Source organism: Rhea pennata, chromosome 3 (genome assembly GCF_028389875.1).
Source record: "Rhea pennata isolate bPtePen1 chromosome 3, bPtePen1.pri, whole genome shotgun sequence".
NCBI lineage: Eukaryota > Metazoa > Chordata > Aves > Rheiformes > Rheidae > Rhea > Rhea pennata.
Genome location: NC_084665.1, coordinates 50,196,894 through 50,213,928, shown reverse-complemented (window position 1 = coordinate 50,213,928; position 17,035 = coordinate 50,196,894). Strand labels below are relative to the sequence as shown.

The following is a 17,035-nucleotide window of genomic DNA, read 5'->3' as shown; positions in this document are numbered from 1 at the left end:
AGTGTTCGTTTCTAAACAACGCTCTCTGACGTTGTTAGATTTACCTCAGCATGTATATTTGGGTAGGAGTCTTATTTTCTTGTTCATGTACAGCTAGCATTTAGTTAACCCTCATCTGCACACAGAACTGACTATGCATACAGCTATGTGCTCAGGCTAGGGTTTGGAACTGAAATTCCCTGGCAAAATAAAGATCCTTATGTAAAGGGAGCTTCTTTCTCCAAAGGAGACAGAGCCTTTCAAAACCTTAGCTGAAATTGTGGAATACCTTTTCTCAAAGCAAGCAACATTTCAGATGCCACCTTCAATTAAAAAAGTTAGTTACGTTATAGCATGAATGTTAACCACTGAGCCTTTTCACTGTATGTCATACCCCTCAAGAGGAAAGACTGGGAGAAGGAAAGTTACATGCAACTTGTATCACTTAATACACTAATGGAAGTTGCTGAGGTCTAGTAGAAACTTCCCTTATGCTATGTGGTAATAGGCATGGTATAAAAACAAAAATTGAAATTTTTCTTCTGCCTCACTCTCAAAGCTTTTGTCTGGGTTTTTCCAGCACTATCCTCTACTACTCTTCATAAGTAACTTTTTTGACTAGTCATTTTAGTAGTCACTTTGGTATGCTTACAGGATTACCCATAGGAACAGCCAAAGTAACTACTTTCTCAAGTTTAGCTTGATAAAAGCTAAGCAGACACAAGCAAACATGCTTGTACTGTTGTGTACTCTTCAGTTGCTACAGTAGGGTGGACTAGATGGAACTTTGATATGACCCACTATACTCAGTTTCCTATTTTCAACAGCAGCAAACAGAAGATGCTTCAACGGAGAAGAGCACAAACATATAAAATGATAATCATCTTGGCTTTCTTCTAGTTTTTGGTATGCTGCTCAGATTTTCTGAGCTCAGAAGTTCTGAGTTTAAAAAATAAAGTAGGACTTGAACCCTGCAAGTTTAAGTCAGTTGGCTCTTAAATTAAAGTATCTTAATTGCTCACCAGAATAGTGATATTGTGAATAACCTGCTTTGAGATTTGGATTCCAGCTAAAACTTTTTGAAGTACTAAAATACAAAATCACTATTTTTGTTTTCTGCAATGCTAAAAAAAATCTGTAGTAATGTATGCGTATCCTCAAGTCCTTCATGTTTCTTAGAAACATGTGGGTTTTGTTCCACAGATGTCTTTTTTTTTTTTTTGAGATAGTCTCTGCTGAACTCCTCAGCACTGACAGTTTTATGTGCCCCAGGCAGACTGACCTTGCTGCCAATCTTGTAGCTCCTGTTGTTAAGTCAGTTATCTGAGCCAGGGCTGTAGGGAATGTAAATGTGCTTCCTAGCATCTGTTCTGTGTGCATCTAGTCAGCTGTGCAGTGATAGTGAAGAGTTTGTTACAATGAAGTACTTGAAACATGAACATTTTGGCCTGATTCATGCTTGTGCAAGTTGAACACACAAGCAAAAAACAGGTATGTTGTTAATTGAATATTAATCAATATTCAAGAATCCAGAATCCAAAGTCGTACTATCAGAACATAGAGCTCCATGTTGTACTTCAAATGGTCTTTTTTCCCTAGCTGTTGCTTAAAATGGTTAAAAAGACAAATGAAGTACTTTGATTGTGATTTATCTTGATAGATAAACCATACCTTCATGAAAAACTCAGCCAAGTGTTTCAGGTTTTGCCAAGTGACTTATTCCAGCTTTTATTCGCTGACTGTTAGATTTAAGGAAGGATCTATATATCCAAGATACCACACTGTTTTCAGCATGGCAACTGGATGTTATTGTATGTATGTTTTACTGGAGAAAATGTGCCGTAGCAAGAGACAAACTTTTTTTATTGTAATTTGGTCAAGTATCTGTCATGAGTACTAAACATTTAGTCTTGCTCTGCTCAGATACTGATTGTTGCAGTATTACGCAGATTATATCATCCCCTTTAGCACAAAAATGTGAATTTTCTATAAAGCAAGTCAAACTGTCTGTATATTTTTTTCATTTGTTTCTACTTCCAAGTTTGTAGACCTATTATATATATACCCCATACCCTCATGCAAATATGCAGACAAGGTTCTGCTGCGTGTGAGCAGAGAAATTTTCCTTTCTTTTACAAAGCTTATTCTAATCTCTGTACAGCAAACTTTCTTAATTAAAACATTAATGTTCTGGTTAAGCAGCTCTTCCAATTCAGAGCCAGTTTTCAGGAAGTCTGAATCACTTCAAATGACAGAAATTGAATACAGTGTTCAATTTGTGTTCAGTATTTGATTTGATGCTCTAAATTTTTTCTATCAATTTCTAGATTATTGATTTCTTGCATATCTTTCCAGCTTAGCACCAGCTTGAGGAATTCCCAGTAATTTATCATACACATGGCATGTTACCTGCTGAGGTTTTTTTTTTTTTTTTTTCCCCTCTCTACTCTTCCAAGTGCATCTTCTAGATAAGTAAAACATTGAGGACTATCTGTCACTTCTGTATAATGTGGAAACAGCACAGTCTTGCAGAAAATGAATCAGCTAATTTCAAGGTCTGTAGCTGAGACAAAGTACAGTACCTTTTCACAGGTGACACTTCAATTAATTGGACTGTGTCAAAATACTTATGTTAAAGCCGTAGAGGCAAAAAATTGAACACTAATGATACGTATAGCTTATCACATATAAAGCATTAAACATAATAAACATAATAACATAATAATAAAGCATTATCAGCATTGTTCAGCCAATCCCTTTAAAAGCAATCGGAGTCATCTATGGAAATTCAACAATTAAGGTCTTTCTGAAAAGGGATAAGTTTAACACTTTAGTCCTGAGTTCACATTACATCTTGATGTTTTTCAGCCTTCTGAGATAGAAATGGAGTCACAAGTCCATCTGTACGGTCACACAGCAGAGATAACAAGCTTGTTTGTGTGCAAACCATACAGTATAATGATAAGTGTCAGCAGAGATGGAACCTGCATTATTTGGGATTTGAACAGGTACAAGTGTATACGTATAAATTCTACTATTGGTTAGCTTTTTAAATACCAGTTTTCAGCTTCTTAGTGTTTTTACCATTTAATATTAACAGAACATGTTCCATGTGTATCTTAATGTGAAGCAAAACTTTAGTGCTTTCTTTCCACAAAGTGTACTGGAATTCTAAAATAATCAGGAATAATGCTATTATATGAAATGTTACTTGAAATTAAGATAACTTTTTTTTGAAGAAGAAGAATGTTTTTGGTGTTTAAGTTTTAACTCTGGGCTTGTTCTACTTTTGTTCAGGCTGTGCTATGTCCAGAGTCTGGCTGGACACAAGAGTCCTGTGACTGCAGTTTCAGCTAGTGAAACAACTGGTGATATTGCAACAGTTTGTGATTCAGGTATATTTGAGGGTCAAGAAAAGTTGTTTTTCTTGTAGACCATATAGATCATGAGATATGCCATTATATTGGTAACCAAGTATGTATTAATCATCCAAGGTTCTATAAAGTCAAATAAGAGTGTGGTAGGGAAGGGGTGGTTGTCTCTTATACAGAGGCATGCGAATATTTCCAGAAATTATTAAGTTTGAGTGAAGTGTAGAGGTACAATAGCTAACAGCTTTATCCCTTTATAAAGACCTGAGATTTGATCAGATTCCTGGCAAATCTAATTTAGGGTTCAAGAACCAGTCACTTAAAGTAGATGGTACAAATTCCCTCTTACTGTTTCCCTTCTAGTACATGAAAATTGGTCATTAAAAATAGATGGGAACAATGTCCCAGAGATCAGAAGTGATACAGCTTTTAAACCATTTTATGGTGGCTTAGTAGTACACGTGCTCACTATGACAAAAGCAGAGAAGAGAACTGTGTACTGCAGCACATGTGACTTCAAGTCACTTTAAACCTTTTGATCCTTTGAGAAGCTGATTTTATTTTTTGTCTTTAAAACACTTACTCTGTTTCATAGCCCTAACTGTGGTTTAGGTTTCTTCTGATATTGCAATGTCATGTTCTGTTACAGTTGGAGGGGGTAGTGATTTGAGACTTTGGACAGTTAATGGTGATCTCGTGGGACATGTACACTGCAGGGAAAGTATTTGCTCTGTTGCTTTCTCTAACCAGCCTGAAGGAATATCTGTCAACGTGATTGCAGGAGGACTAGAAAATGGAGTTGTAAGGTAAGCAGTTGGATTTTTATTAAAATGCTTTATAACTTGCATCACAATTTTGAAAGCATGTAGACTCAGTCAAACTGATATTTGGCTTTAAAGAAGTTGGGCAAACTGTTGTCCTGTTTCTAAACCTAGCAGTTGCTAAAATTGAGCATTAAACTATTTTAAAGAAAATTAAATGTGAAGGAAAATGTCTTTCTTTCAGGCTGTGGAGTACATGGGACTTGAAGCCAGTGCGAGAAATAACATTTTCAAAGTCGGCCAAACCTATCGTAAGGTAAAAATATTTTAAATTTACAGTAAATGTATTTTCCTTTGGGGGAGGGGAACAAAAAACAAAACCGGCCTTGAGTATTGAACACAGATTTGATGTGAGGACGGGATAAACAACAATGTCTGAAAATGGGCATGCAGACCTACTAATTAGTCACGGAAGTGAAAAGAGCACAAATGTACTGTATTTGTAATGACAGTAATAACTAGTTTCTGCTGCTAGCAGGACAAGATAAACACAGATTGAAATTAGCAGGATTCCCTTGACCTGAACAATAGCTACTCTTTATTCTTAAGTTTATTTTTCCCCAGGAGCTGTTTAATAATCAGGAGATAATCTTTTATTTTGAGAAGTCTCAAGTAGACATAAGAGGTTTTTCTCCCTCAGAAGTAAGTGAAGACAATGCGTTTCCTCTCAGCCACTTTTCCTGAGGCTGGAGGGAAACTGTGGAGAAGGGAGAAAATGAGATTTATGATAGGACCGAAGCTGCCATTTTAGAGTGCTTGTGTAATTTTGCCCATTAGCGTCCACTTGATCATTTGTATAAGCAGAATTATTCTCATGTCAAAGTGTTTTCAGAACACAGCCAAAGCATCCGATTCTTGATATCCCTGGAGGAGGGATGTCTGTCCCTTTGTAATCATTTCTCCTGTTGTAGAGTAATTCACTCAACAGATCACTTCTAGGAATTTTATGTTGTCACCATTGCTGAAACACCATATTAAAACCCAAACCACTAATCATTGGTTTTTAGAAGCAAGAAGCCCTGTCTGGTAGCAGTTATTGTCATTCAATTATCTCCTTTCAGAAACATTTCACAAAGCTTGTTGCTAATGATGTAGTGGCTACTGAATAATTTAAAGAAGTTTGCTTAAATGAGATGGAAAATGGATGATGATCTTCAGGCTCTCTAACAATACCCATGGCATGACTGGAGAGTTATACTGCTGTTATAGCTTAGGAAATACCCAACTGAACAGAAGTCCTATGCTGTTTCGTGAAACCTGACAGATTTAGTTTCAGAAGATACAAGGGACAGCCCAGGAAGCAAGTAGGATCAGCAGAGCTGACTATTTCTTTGATACTGCAAATAAATGAAAGTATTGAACTGCATGACATATCAAATTGCTGGACAAAACTGCAGTTCAGATTGGCTACAAAAATGAGTAACACACTACTGTGCTAATGTACTTGCTAGGACTTGAGCTAATTTTCATTGGCTCTGCTCTTGTAGTGTTTTTAATATATTCTCTACTATTTTTAAACAGCAACAGCCAAATTGGAAGAAAAAATTTTTGTTTTCTTGTTTTTCAGCCTTACATTTTCCTGTGATGGTCATCACTTGTTCACAGCTAATAGTGATGGAAATGTTATAGCTTGGTGTCGCAAGGACCAGCAGCGCTTGAAGCTACCCATGTTCTATTCATTCCTTAGCAGCTATGCCGCTGGATGATGACTTTTTTTGCTGCTAACTCATTATGTCTCTGATGCACTTTAAATCCAAAAATAGATTACAGAATCTCTTGGTTAACTGGATTTTTGAAATGGCTTAAGTGTCTTTAAAATAACTGAGTAGATTTAAAGAAATGGGAAAAAAGAAACAGTCTAAGCTTGTTGAAAACTGTATACACATGCACAAGCTTGAAGAATGTTAGGCTCACCGGGAAACTCTGGTCATATATTCCAATACCAGCAAAGAGGCATGTAAATGCTCTAATTTACAAGTCAAAATGCTGCAATATAAAATGTAATAGTATTTTTTTAAGTCACTTAGACACAAGGATTTCAACAATTGAATCAATAATAGTGATTTTCCCCCCTCTTTGCTGTTGTAAAATATCAGCAGTGTGAAGTTCTTTATTTATGAAAATGTCAGCATATATATATATATGTATGTATGTATATGTATACACACACACACACACACATATATATATAAAACTAAAGTGTAGTGTAGATGGCTCTGGGATAATTGACCCAAAACTTAAAAACCCAAGATGAATCAAAATTGCTTTTTTTGAGAAGCAAAGAATTCAGTAGGTGCTTTTTGCACCATCTTATGGTATTGTAATGCTAAAAAAAATTGTTACCTTTATATTTGTAATTTTTGCTGTCTTCTCTGAGATAGGATAATAGTCTTTACGACAGACAAAAATAAAATACCTGTGTCTTAGTGATGGGCAGGCATCTCATGGCATCATGAAGCAATAGTTAGATCAGGGTTTTGTGGGGGATTTGTTGTTTTTGTTTCATTTTCCTCAATGTAAAATGTTAACTCCACAGATTTGTAACGCTAGCTATTGTGATTCTATGGCAGGAGATACATCTTCAGAGCATACAAAACACACACACACACACACACACACACACACACACAGGTATTAAAGAAGGTACAGGTGTGCTTCCATTCGAGTGTCATTGAAGTTAAATATACTGTAAAATGTTTGAATCTAATGCCTGAATGATTAATGTTCATAAGCATCAGATGACTTGGAAGAGTTTACACAGATGCATTGTGCAAATATGGTATTTATTCCTAGGTGCTATTTTTGGGGGGAGGAAAAATAAGCCTGCATTGTGAAAGGCTTAAAATTTGAAGTCTTAGGCCAGATCAAAAATTAACTTTTCAGCTGATGGATTTTAAGGCCTGTAAACCTGATTCACACTCTACCTACTAGTCATCTGAAAGGTAAAACACAAGAATGCTACTTAAGCCTGATGTAGTTACATTTTTTTTAATTGTTTTGCTTTTTCATCATTTATATATTCCATCATTGCCATGCAGATGAACTGCTGTATCTTCTCATATTTCTTCTTTTAAGGTTCATCTGCCTTGAAAACACTGTAATTGAGAATGTCAAGTTGTGATGAAGGAAACATACACAAGAGATCTGTATACTTTGAAAAATCCAGTCTTTACAGAAATTCTTGCAGCTTCCAAATTTGAACAACTTTTCAAACTAGAAAAACTTAATCAGAAAAGTCTTCTCATAGTCTGTGACAAAGACTGATCTTTGGCTTAATTAAGCAAATGGCTGCATACTGTATGATTTGAGTTTTAAATTGCATATATTGTAGCAACATTGTATGGGATGGCTCTAATCATGTTTTTTGTTGTCCAAGTGTTAATGTAAGGTCAAGCACAGACTGAAAAACTTTTTGGCTCACGTTGAAGTGATGTGCATTATTTAGAAGAAATAAAACACAAATCTTGTGGTTTAGGGGGTGCTTTTTTGCTCCCTGGTCTGGGGTGTTGCTCATAAAGGCTTATTTTTATAAAGCAGAATTCCACTTGTCGAAAACCAATATGCAAAATTGCTGGCCTTGTAAAGAGTGCAATATTATATTTTTATGTAAAAATAAAAATGATTTTTTTGAAACAGGGAATATTTATTCAGCTTAACATGTTCTGGAACTATTAAAAAAACTTTCAATATTATATGTGCATGTCATAATGAAATTCCCTGTAAACGTCACATTCCACACTGTCTTTGTATATATTGTCACATTGTTGGGTAATAAACAGATCTTTATATCAAATTGCTTTTGAGATGATTACAACCATGTTTTTGGCTTAGTTTCTCCTTTGTTCTCTTAGAGATCTTTTGCTCACTTTGATCCAGTTTTGGTTTTGCTGGCTCATGTCTTTCATCTTATAAAAAATAGTCTTGAAGTGGGAGGTTCTGTTTATGGCCTACACGCAACACTCAAACTGGAAGAGAGGGGTATGAGATTTGCAATGGGAACCCCCAGGAGTATTACATTTTCTACATGCCCATGTCCCTCCTTTCCATGGGATATGAGGCTATAATTCAGGCAAAGTCATGGCTGTCTAGGCAGACACACCCACACATGCACATCCTGCCTCATTTTGCCTGGAAACCTAACAAGGAAAGGTGGAAAAGCAATTCTTCTATGGATTTGCTGAGGAAAGGAGGATCCATGGAAGGAAGGAAGGAAGGGAAAGGTGCTGGCAGAAATGAGAGCATAGGATCTCTGCAAAGATCTTCCTGTTGGAAGCCAAAGTTTGGGAGAGGGTCATATGACAGGGCCAGGGCTGATGGAACTTGCAGATTTTGTGGAGGGAAAAGAAGACTTTGAACATGAAAATCAACTTTAAAGCTCCTTTTTGCATTTAAAACACATCTATGTTTGGAGAAAGAGCTGATGAAAAGTCCCCTCCTGCACACTGAGCAGCACCTTCTTTCAGAATTTTTGAGCCATGTATGACTGCATGATATACTACACACTTAGGGGCAGGAACTCTAGAAAGCAATGGGAAAAACATCTAGTTGGTTACTAACAGTCCTCTAGTTTACCTTCAAATGGACAAGCTGAACTCTAGTTCATCTGTGACAACATAGTCTGTGCCAAGCAATAGTTGGATAATGTAACGTGAAGCTCTCTAGAATTTAAACTGGAAATGGGTCTATTTTTCAAAATATGCTGACAATGGAGTCCTAGTAGGGCTGATATTCTTCATATTTTATTTTGTTTAAAGCCATATTAGCTGCTTTTTCTTAATGGAAGTGGAAATCTCTTTCCATATGCTGCTACTCTTTTCACCATAACAGAAAAATGCTATTTCAAAGCTTCTGCTTGCCTTGAAAAATACCCATTAGAATGTATTAAGTACCTAGAAGTACAGACAGCTTTTTCTTCAGTATTGAAGAATGTTACAAATTGCTGACATACAGTAAGGTGCTCCTTCTTAGTAAGGTACGTTGTAGAGATTTACTTGCCTTCTGCTGTTCTGGAGTGGTGTCAGAAGGCTATAGGTTTGGAATATGGATTTCTGTAATAGGCTGTGCTGTGTATTTTGGTTCTCAATCCTCCCTTTCACAAATGATCCACCTAAATTGTACGTAACAATTGTGATTACTCTTGCACTCTCGTGGGCTACCTGACACAAAGTAGATGGGCAGAAACATTAGCCTGTTCAGTTTCCGATTTGCAAGCTAGTGTTCCTAGAAAACACTTCAAAATCTTCACTCTCTAAAAGCAATTGAATATTGTCAACATAACCCTCAGTAGTGGCTAGTTCATGTAGAAGTAATCCTTCTTCATTTGATTCAAGCTAGCAGTTAAAAGCATTTGTGTTCAAATCCCGTAGCTAATTCGGACCCTTACCTCTGCAAAAACTCAGGAAAATAAGTTTAGACTTGGTTCCTATATTCATATATAAGAATATTTTTTAAAATAACCTCTTTCCTTAAATTTTAGCTTAAAGGATAAAAATTATTAGAATCCCACAGTAAATACTGTGTAAATGCGGCTCACAACAGTGACATCTCAAATTACTTAACGATCTAACTAACAGTAGTGTTTACCTAACAGCATGTACATCCTTCACACGGTAAATGGAACCTTTTGTAGAAAGATCACAATGATGCAATATTACCTGTGAATGAAACAACAGTAACAAAGATCAGTTTCAGTTCAGTTTTTGGAACCTTGACAACACAAAACCTCAACAACAGCACACCTCTTGCAGGAGTGCGGACCATCAGTCCAGGCCTTCTGGAGAGACTCCAAGCACCCCCTCCAGCCTGAGACCTGTAAGGCAGTGTCTGCTGCAAGAGGGTCTGTCTGGGTTGAAGCTTCATTCAAATCGTTCAAAAGTGCCTTCTTTATTTGGGAATGGTGGGTCCAGGAACTTATTCCCTCTGCCTTCACCGCAGCATGAGTTGTCAGAAGCACCAGGTAAGGTCCACTTTTCTCTTAGCGGTTCTTCTTCCCACATCCCAATATAAACCAGATCCCCAGGCCTGAAGTCATGCACGGGGAGTCCAATGGAAGGGGGGGGGGGCACGTTCACTAAGGTACCTACACACAGATGTTAGTACCTGGGACAAAGACAATAAATATTCTGTCAACATTTCTTCCCCTCTTACGTGCATTTGATCACTTCACCCCCCCCCCCCCATTTCATTAATTGGGTAAGGTTTCCCCTAAAGTATTTTGAAAGGGCTTCCTCCCTCTTTTCTTCTTGGGGTTATTCTTATTCTCATGAAGGCCGTTGGTAACATATCTATCCATTTAAGATGGGTTTCCTGACACAGTTTCAAAATATGCCCTTTAATAGTTTGGTTCATGCTTTCTACCTTAGTACTAGACTGGGCTCTCCATGGAGTGTGTAATTCTCATTTCATCTGTAAAAATTCTGATGTTCCCTGAACTACCTCTGAGACAAAATGAGGTCCATTATCTGAGGCTATACCTTCAGGAATCCCAAACTGAGGAATCATTTCTTTCAACAAAATCTTAACTACTTTTGTGTGATTGGTAGAGCATGGAAAAGCATCTGGCCAACCAGAAAAGGTATCTACCAACACAAAGAAATAGTTAAACCGACCACATTTAGGTAATTCAGAGAAATCTGCCTGCCAGTGTTCCCTTGGGGTTAATCCTCTTCTCACTTCTCCCATGGGTGGTTTCTTCTGAATTTGGGGGTTATTTGCACAACAGATGGGGCATCTTTTACCATAAGGTCAGCATTTGATTGTATCTTTTTACGCTGCTTCTCATAGCATCTGCTCCCATGTGAGATCCTTCATGCAGTCTCTTGAGGAGCACTTCCATCATTTTGGCCATAGTTAAAACTTGTCCATTTGGGGTAACCCACCACCCTTCAGCATCTTCTGTACACGTTAGCCTTTCTGCCAACTGATTGTCTTAATATTCAGGAGGTCTCGTGTATTTTTCTACTGGGTATTAAAGCCCCAATAACCTGTCCTGCTAATGCTGCTCTTTGGGCTGCCATATCTGCTCTCCTGTTTCCTTGTGCCACTGCACTATTTCCTTTTGGGGGGGCTTTGCAATGCATTATAGCTACTTCTTTGGGTTCCATTATTGCCTGTAACAATCTTAATATCGCTTGTCCATACTTTATGTTGCTTCCTTCTTCACAATCTGAGCCCTTTTCTTTGAAACACGATACCTGGCAAGTGCCCCAAAATTTAACAGGCTCACTGTTGCTTCTAGCCATATTTGCTCTGAGTCAGCTCCAATCAAGATTTCATCCACATCTGTAAAACAGTGGCATTTTCATTACCTTCCTGACATTGGGCTGGTTCTTTGGCCAAGCTCTCACCAAACAGGGCTGGACAGTTCTTGAATCCTTGACGAAGAACCGTCCAGCAGCACTGCCCCTTCCTCATCATAGTAGGTCTTTTCCATGCAAAGGCAAAAATTGTCTGGCTTTGTTCTTCTATGAGAATACGGGGGGGGGGGGGGGGAAGCATCTTTTAAATCTAGCCCTGTAAAACAGTTGTTAGGCTCAGGCACCGAGGCTAAAAGAGTAAATGGGTTTGGCACCACTGTGTGTTTATCTTTTGTTATCTGGTTCACTGCCCTTAGGTCCTAGACTAGCCGACATTCTTGGGAATGCAGTGTCCTTACCGGCAGGATTGGTGTGTTGAATTCAGATCGACACTCTCTAAGCAAGCCGTATTGCAAGAAGGCATTAATTAGGGGTTCCAATCCTCTACGCGCTTCCAGCTTGACAGGGTGCTGATGCACCCTAACTGGCTTCGCTCCCGGTTGTAGCACTGTTTTGTCTGGGGTCGCATTTTCTGCTTTGCCTGGCTTCGTCAAGGCCCAGACCAGGGGAATCACTGCATCCAATATATTTGAAGGGATGCTTGCACTGTTATCCTCCAGCGCTGATCCCATCAAAAGGCAGATTTGTGCTCTCCATGGTGATTCTGGAGAGATGTGGAGCTGCACGGAACTCTTGGACAGAGGTTATCTGTGCATTCAGGCTGCACAGTAAATCCCATCCTGAAAAAGGGAGGGGCCACTCTGGCATACAGAGAAACTCATGAGTCAATTTAGTACCCCCCAATCGTACACTCCATTGGTTGCAATAATGGCCTCAAAGTTTCCTTCCCCAAGCCCCAGCAATGGTAGTAGTAGTCTTACTTAAGGGTCCTTTACAACCAGTTACCCCTGAATGAGTGGCTCCACTATCTAATAACAAATCTATAGCTTCAATCCCCAGCTTTACTGGAACCAGGGCATCAGCTGGGGAGATTCTGGTTTTCTCCCCCAGTCCCCTTCATTCCATATTTGACTCCTCTAACATAATCAGGTCGGTGCTGTCTGGGCTCTGTGGCTTTGTTATCCTTCTTCAGTTTGGACATTCATTTTTCCAATGCCCTTCCTGCCCACAAACTGTGCATTCATTTGGACCCAAGGGCAAGTCCTTATGGCAAGTCCCATCTGCATTGTCAATTTGTTGTCCCAAATCTGGGTTCTGTCACCCGGTGGACAAGCACCCAATAGACACGCGGGGTCGAGAGATTTGTTCATTTCATTCCTGCGCAGAGATGGGTGCTGGGTGGTAAATCCACAAAGCTAGCACACTTTCTCCGCCTCTCATTCTTTATTTATACACACTTTTCGGGGAGCATTTTGTACAAATTTTTCTATTGCTTAAAATTTCAAGACATCAGGTAGTCGCTCTGCGCTTGTGCTTTCATATGCCTTTTAATTAGCATAGGAAGCAGAGAAGAGAAAGTAACATCATTATCATGTAATCTCCATCTCATTATTCATTTAGGGATGTGTAGTAGTATATGTTAATAAGCCGTAAGGAACCTAAGGCCACTTCTGGGCTATTCTGCTGGTTTTGTCTCACCTACCTCTCACAGTCTTCAAAGTACTGCGGTTTCATCCAGGTTATTTGGCCGGAGCGGGTTATCCTTTGCAGTACTGCTTTTCTCTCTCCCTTGTCCTTCAGTCTGGTTAACTACTTGCAGGGTTTTTCTCACAGCATCACTCCAACAATTCCCCCCTTTGAGACTTGATACTATCACTTATCTAGCAAGTCTCATTTAAACAACTTCCATTGTTTGTTATGGATGTTATCTTAGTTCTAAGTATTCCCCATAGTGTGGGTAATCTGGCAGACTGTGGAATAGGCAAGCAAGCAGTAATCTGAGTCACATCATGGATTTTTCCAAAGGCCTGTATAAGCTGCAAAACCAGGTGAGTTGTAACAATGGGCATGCATAACAACACTAACACTGTCCTCATTTTCCGTCTTAACTCTATAGCGAGGATTAAATAAATCAATATTCTTATAAGGCAGGCCTAATATTATAAATAATAATAGTATCAGGATGCAAAATAACACCTAATAACCCTTAAGAGCACTCTAATTTAATGTAAGGCAGTTCAATTGCCCAAGTGCAACTCATCAGTTTTGGAACTTTTGTATTCTTATCTTGAGAGGCCCTGTGCATGTGGCAGCCCACAAATCATAGAATCCTAGAATCACAGAATCAGTAAGGTTGGAAGGGACCTCTGGAGATCATCTAGTCCAACCTCCCTGCTCAGCAGGGTCACCTAGAGCATGTTAGACAGGGTTGCATCCAGGCGGGCCTTGAAGATCTCCAGAGAAGGAGACTCCACAACCTCTCTGGGCAACCTGTCCCAGTGCTCTGTCACTCTCACAGTGAAGAAATTCCCCCTCACGGTCAGGCGGAACTGCCTGTGCTTCAATTTCTGCCCATTGCCTCTTGTCCTGTCACATGGGACAACTGAAAAGAGTTTGACCCCATCCCCTTGAAACCCTCCCTTCAGGTACTTAGAGACATTGATAGGATCCCCCCTCAGTCTTCTCTTCCCCAGGCTGAAGAGGCCCAGCTCTCACAGCCGTTCCTCATAGGGCAGGTGCTGCAGCCCTCTGATCATCCTCGTAGCCCTACGCTGGACTCTCTCCAGTAGCTCCATGTCTCTCTCGTACTGGGGAGTCCAGAACTGGACACAGGACTCAAGATGAGGCCTCCCCAGGGCTGAGCAGAGGGGCAGGATCACCTCCCTCGACCTGCTGGCAACACTCTTCCTAATGCATCCCAGGAAACTATTGGCCTTCTTGGCCACAAGAGCACATTGCTGGCTCATGGTCAACTTGTCGTCCAACAGTACTCCCAGGTCCTTCTCTGCAGAGCTGCTCTCCAGAAGGTCAGCCCCCAGCTTGTACAGGTTCCCAGGGTTATTTTTCCCTAGGTGCAGGACTCTGCACTTGCCCTTGTGGAACCTCAGGAGGTTCCTCTCTGCCCAGCTCTCCAGTCTGTCCAGGTCTCTCTGAATGGCAGCACAGCCCTCAGCTGTATCAGCCACTCCTCCCAGCTTGGGATCATATCCAGTCTTGCTGAGGAGGCACTCTGTCCCCTCATCCAGGTCATTGATGAAGTTGAACAGGATGGGACCCAGTACTGAGCCCTGGGGGACGCCACTAGCCACAGGCCTCCAACTAGATTTCACGCCACCGACGACAACCCTCTGGGCTCTGCCTTGCAGCCCGTTCTCAATCCACCTCACTGTCCACTTGTCTAACCCACACTTCCTGAGCTTGCCTAGGAGGAGGTTATGGGAGACAGTGTCAAAAGCCTTGCTGAAGTCAAGGTACACAACGTCCACTGCTCTCCCCTCATCTACCCAGCCAGTCATTCCATCAGAGAAGGCTATTAGATTGGTTAAGCAGGATTTCCCCTTGGTGAATTCATGCTGACTACTCCCGATCACCTTCTTCTCCTCCATATGCTTGGAGATGACATCCAGAATGAGCTGTTCCATCACCTTTCCAGGGATGGAGGTGAGGCTGACTGGCCTATAGTTGCCTAGGTCCTCCTTCTTGAAGACTGCAGGGACACTGGCTTCCTTCCAGTCCTCAGGCACCTCTCCAGTTCTCCATGACCTTTCAAAGATGATGGAGAGCGGCTTGGCAACAACATCTGCCAGCTCCCTCAGTACCCGTGGGTGCATCCCATCTGGGCCCATGGATTTGTGGATGTCTAGCCTGCCCAGAAGGTCTCTAATCCTTTCCTCCTCAACCAAAGGAAAGTTTTCCCTTCTCCAGACTTTCTCTCTCACGTCCAGGCTGCAGGATTCCTGAGGGCTGCCCTTAGCAGTGCAGACTGAAGCAAAGGCATTCAGTAATTCTGCCTTCTCTGTATCCCTTGTCACCAGGGCCCCCGCCCCATTCAGTAGCGGGCCCACATTTTCCCTAGTCCTCCTCTTGCTGCTGATGTATTTGAAGAAGCCCTTCCTGTTGTCCTTGACATCCCTTGCCAGACTCAATTCCAGCCTTCCTCACTGCATCTCTACATACTCTGACTGCATTCCTATAATTCTCCCAAGCAGCCTGTGCCCTCTTCCACAGTCTGTGTATTTTCTTCTTCTGTCTTAATTTGGCCAAGAGCTCCTTGCTCACCCATGCAGGTCTCCTGCCCCTTTTGCTGCACTTCTTACTCATAGGGATGCACCGCTCTTGAGCTTGGAGGAAGTGATGCTTGAATATTAGCCAGCTCTCCTGGACCCCCCTTCCTTGTAGGACCTTAACCCATGAGATTCCACCAATTAGGTGTCTGAAGAGCCCAAAGTCCGCTCTCCTCAAGTCCAGGGTTGCAATCCTGCTTGTTGCCTTACTTCTTTCCTGCAGGGTCCTGAACTCCAGCATCTCATGGTCACTGCAGCCAAGGCTGCCCCCAACCTTCCCACCTCTAACCAGTCCCTCTCTGTTGGTAAGGACAAGGTCCAGCAGGACACCCTTCCTCGTAGGCTCCTCCACCATTTGTGACAAGAAGTTATCATCAATGCATTGCAGGAGCCTTCTGGACTGCTTGTGTGTGGCTGTGCAGTCCTTCCAGCAGATGTCAGGGTGGTTGAAGTCCCTCATGAGAACCAGGGCCTGTGATTGTGAGGCTACTTCCACCTGTCTATAGAAGGCCTCATCAACTTCTTCTTCCTGGTCAGGTGGCCTGTAGTAGACACCCACAACAGTGTCACCCATGTTTGCCTGCCCTTTGGTCTTTACCCATAAGCTCTCAACTGCCTCCTCCTCCTCCTCCTCCTCTGGCCCTAGGCAGAGCTCGATGCGTTCCAGTTGCTCTCTCACATAAAGAGCAACTCCACCACCTCACCCCCCTGGCCTGTCCTTCCTAAAAAGCACATATCCATCCATGGCAGCATTCCAGTCATGTGAGCTATCCCACTATGTCTCCGTGATTGCAATGAGATCATGGCTGTGTGATCGCACACAGATCTCCAGCTCCTCCTGTTTGTTCCCCATGCTCCGTGCATTGGTGCACAGGCATTTCAGAGAGGTGGTCATGCCTACAGGTTTCCCAGGAAGGGTGTACGGGGGTTGCCCATAACCATGTCCCAAACACACATCCCCAGCTGCATGCACCTGTTGGAGGCCCCCCAACCCAGCTTGTGTTTTGTTGTCTACCCTGTCTCTATGACACCCCCCCTTCCCCCTCCTTCCTAGTTTAAAGCCCTCTTTACTAGGCTGGCCAGCCTGTTTGCAAAGGCAAATGTGCCCTGCTTGGTGAGGTGAATCCCATCTCTCCCCAGCAGTTGTTGGTCTTCAAACCCTGTTCCACGGTCATAGAATCCAAAACCCTGTTGCCAACACCAGCGGCATAGCCAGTTGTTGATTTGGAAAATCTTCCTACTCCTCCTCCCATGCCTCCCCCTAATCGGCAGGACCGATGAGAAGACCACCCGGGCTCCCAGACCCTTGACCACCATGCCCAAGGCCTTGAAGTCTTCTTTGATTGTTTCTAGTTTGTTCTCTGTATTGTTAGCAGCCACATGAA

The 17,035-nt window shown here is 41.4% G+C and overlaps 1 protein-coding gene across 1 annotated transcript in view; it reads left to right on the top strand.

Annotated features, from left to right (window-relative positions):
• Window positions 1-7,943, top strand: part of LYST (lysosomal trafficking regulator) — an 84,975-nt gene extending 77,032 nt beyond the window's left edge. Inside the window, exons 49-53 of the mRNA XM_062572298.1 lie at window positions 2,848-2,987; window positions 3,277-3,374; window positions 4,000-4,156; window positions 4,356-4,427; window positions 5,739-7,943. Coding sequence (XP_062428282.1) covers window positions 2,848-2,987; window positions 3,277-3,374; window positions 4,000-4,156; window positions 4,356-4,427; window positions 5,739-5,877 — 606 coding nt within the window. The 3' untranslated portion in view covers window positions 5,878-7,943. The remainder of the gene's footprint in view (window positions 1-2,847; window positions 2,988-3,276; window positions 3,375-3,999; window positions 4,157-4,355; window positions 4,428-5,738) is intronic.
• The last annotated feature ends 9,092 nt before the right edge of the window (window positions 7,944-17,035 follow it).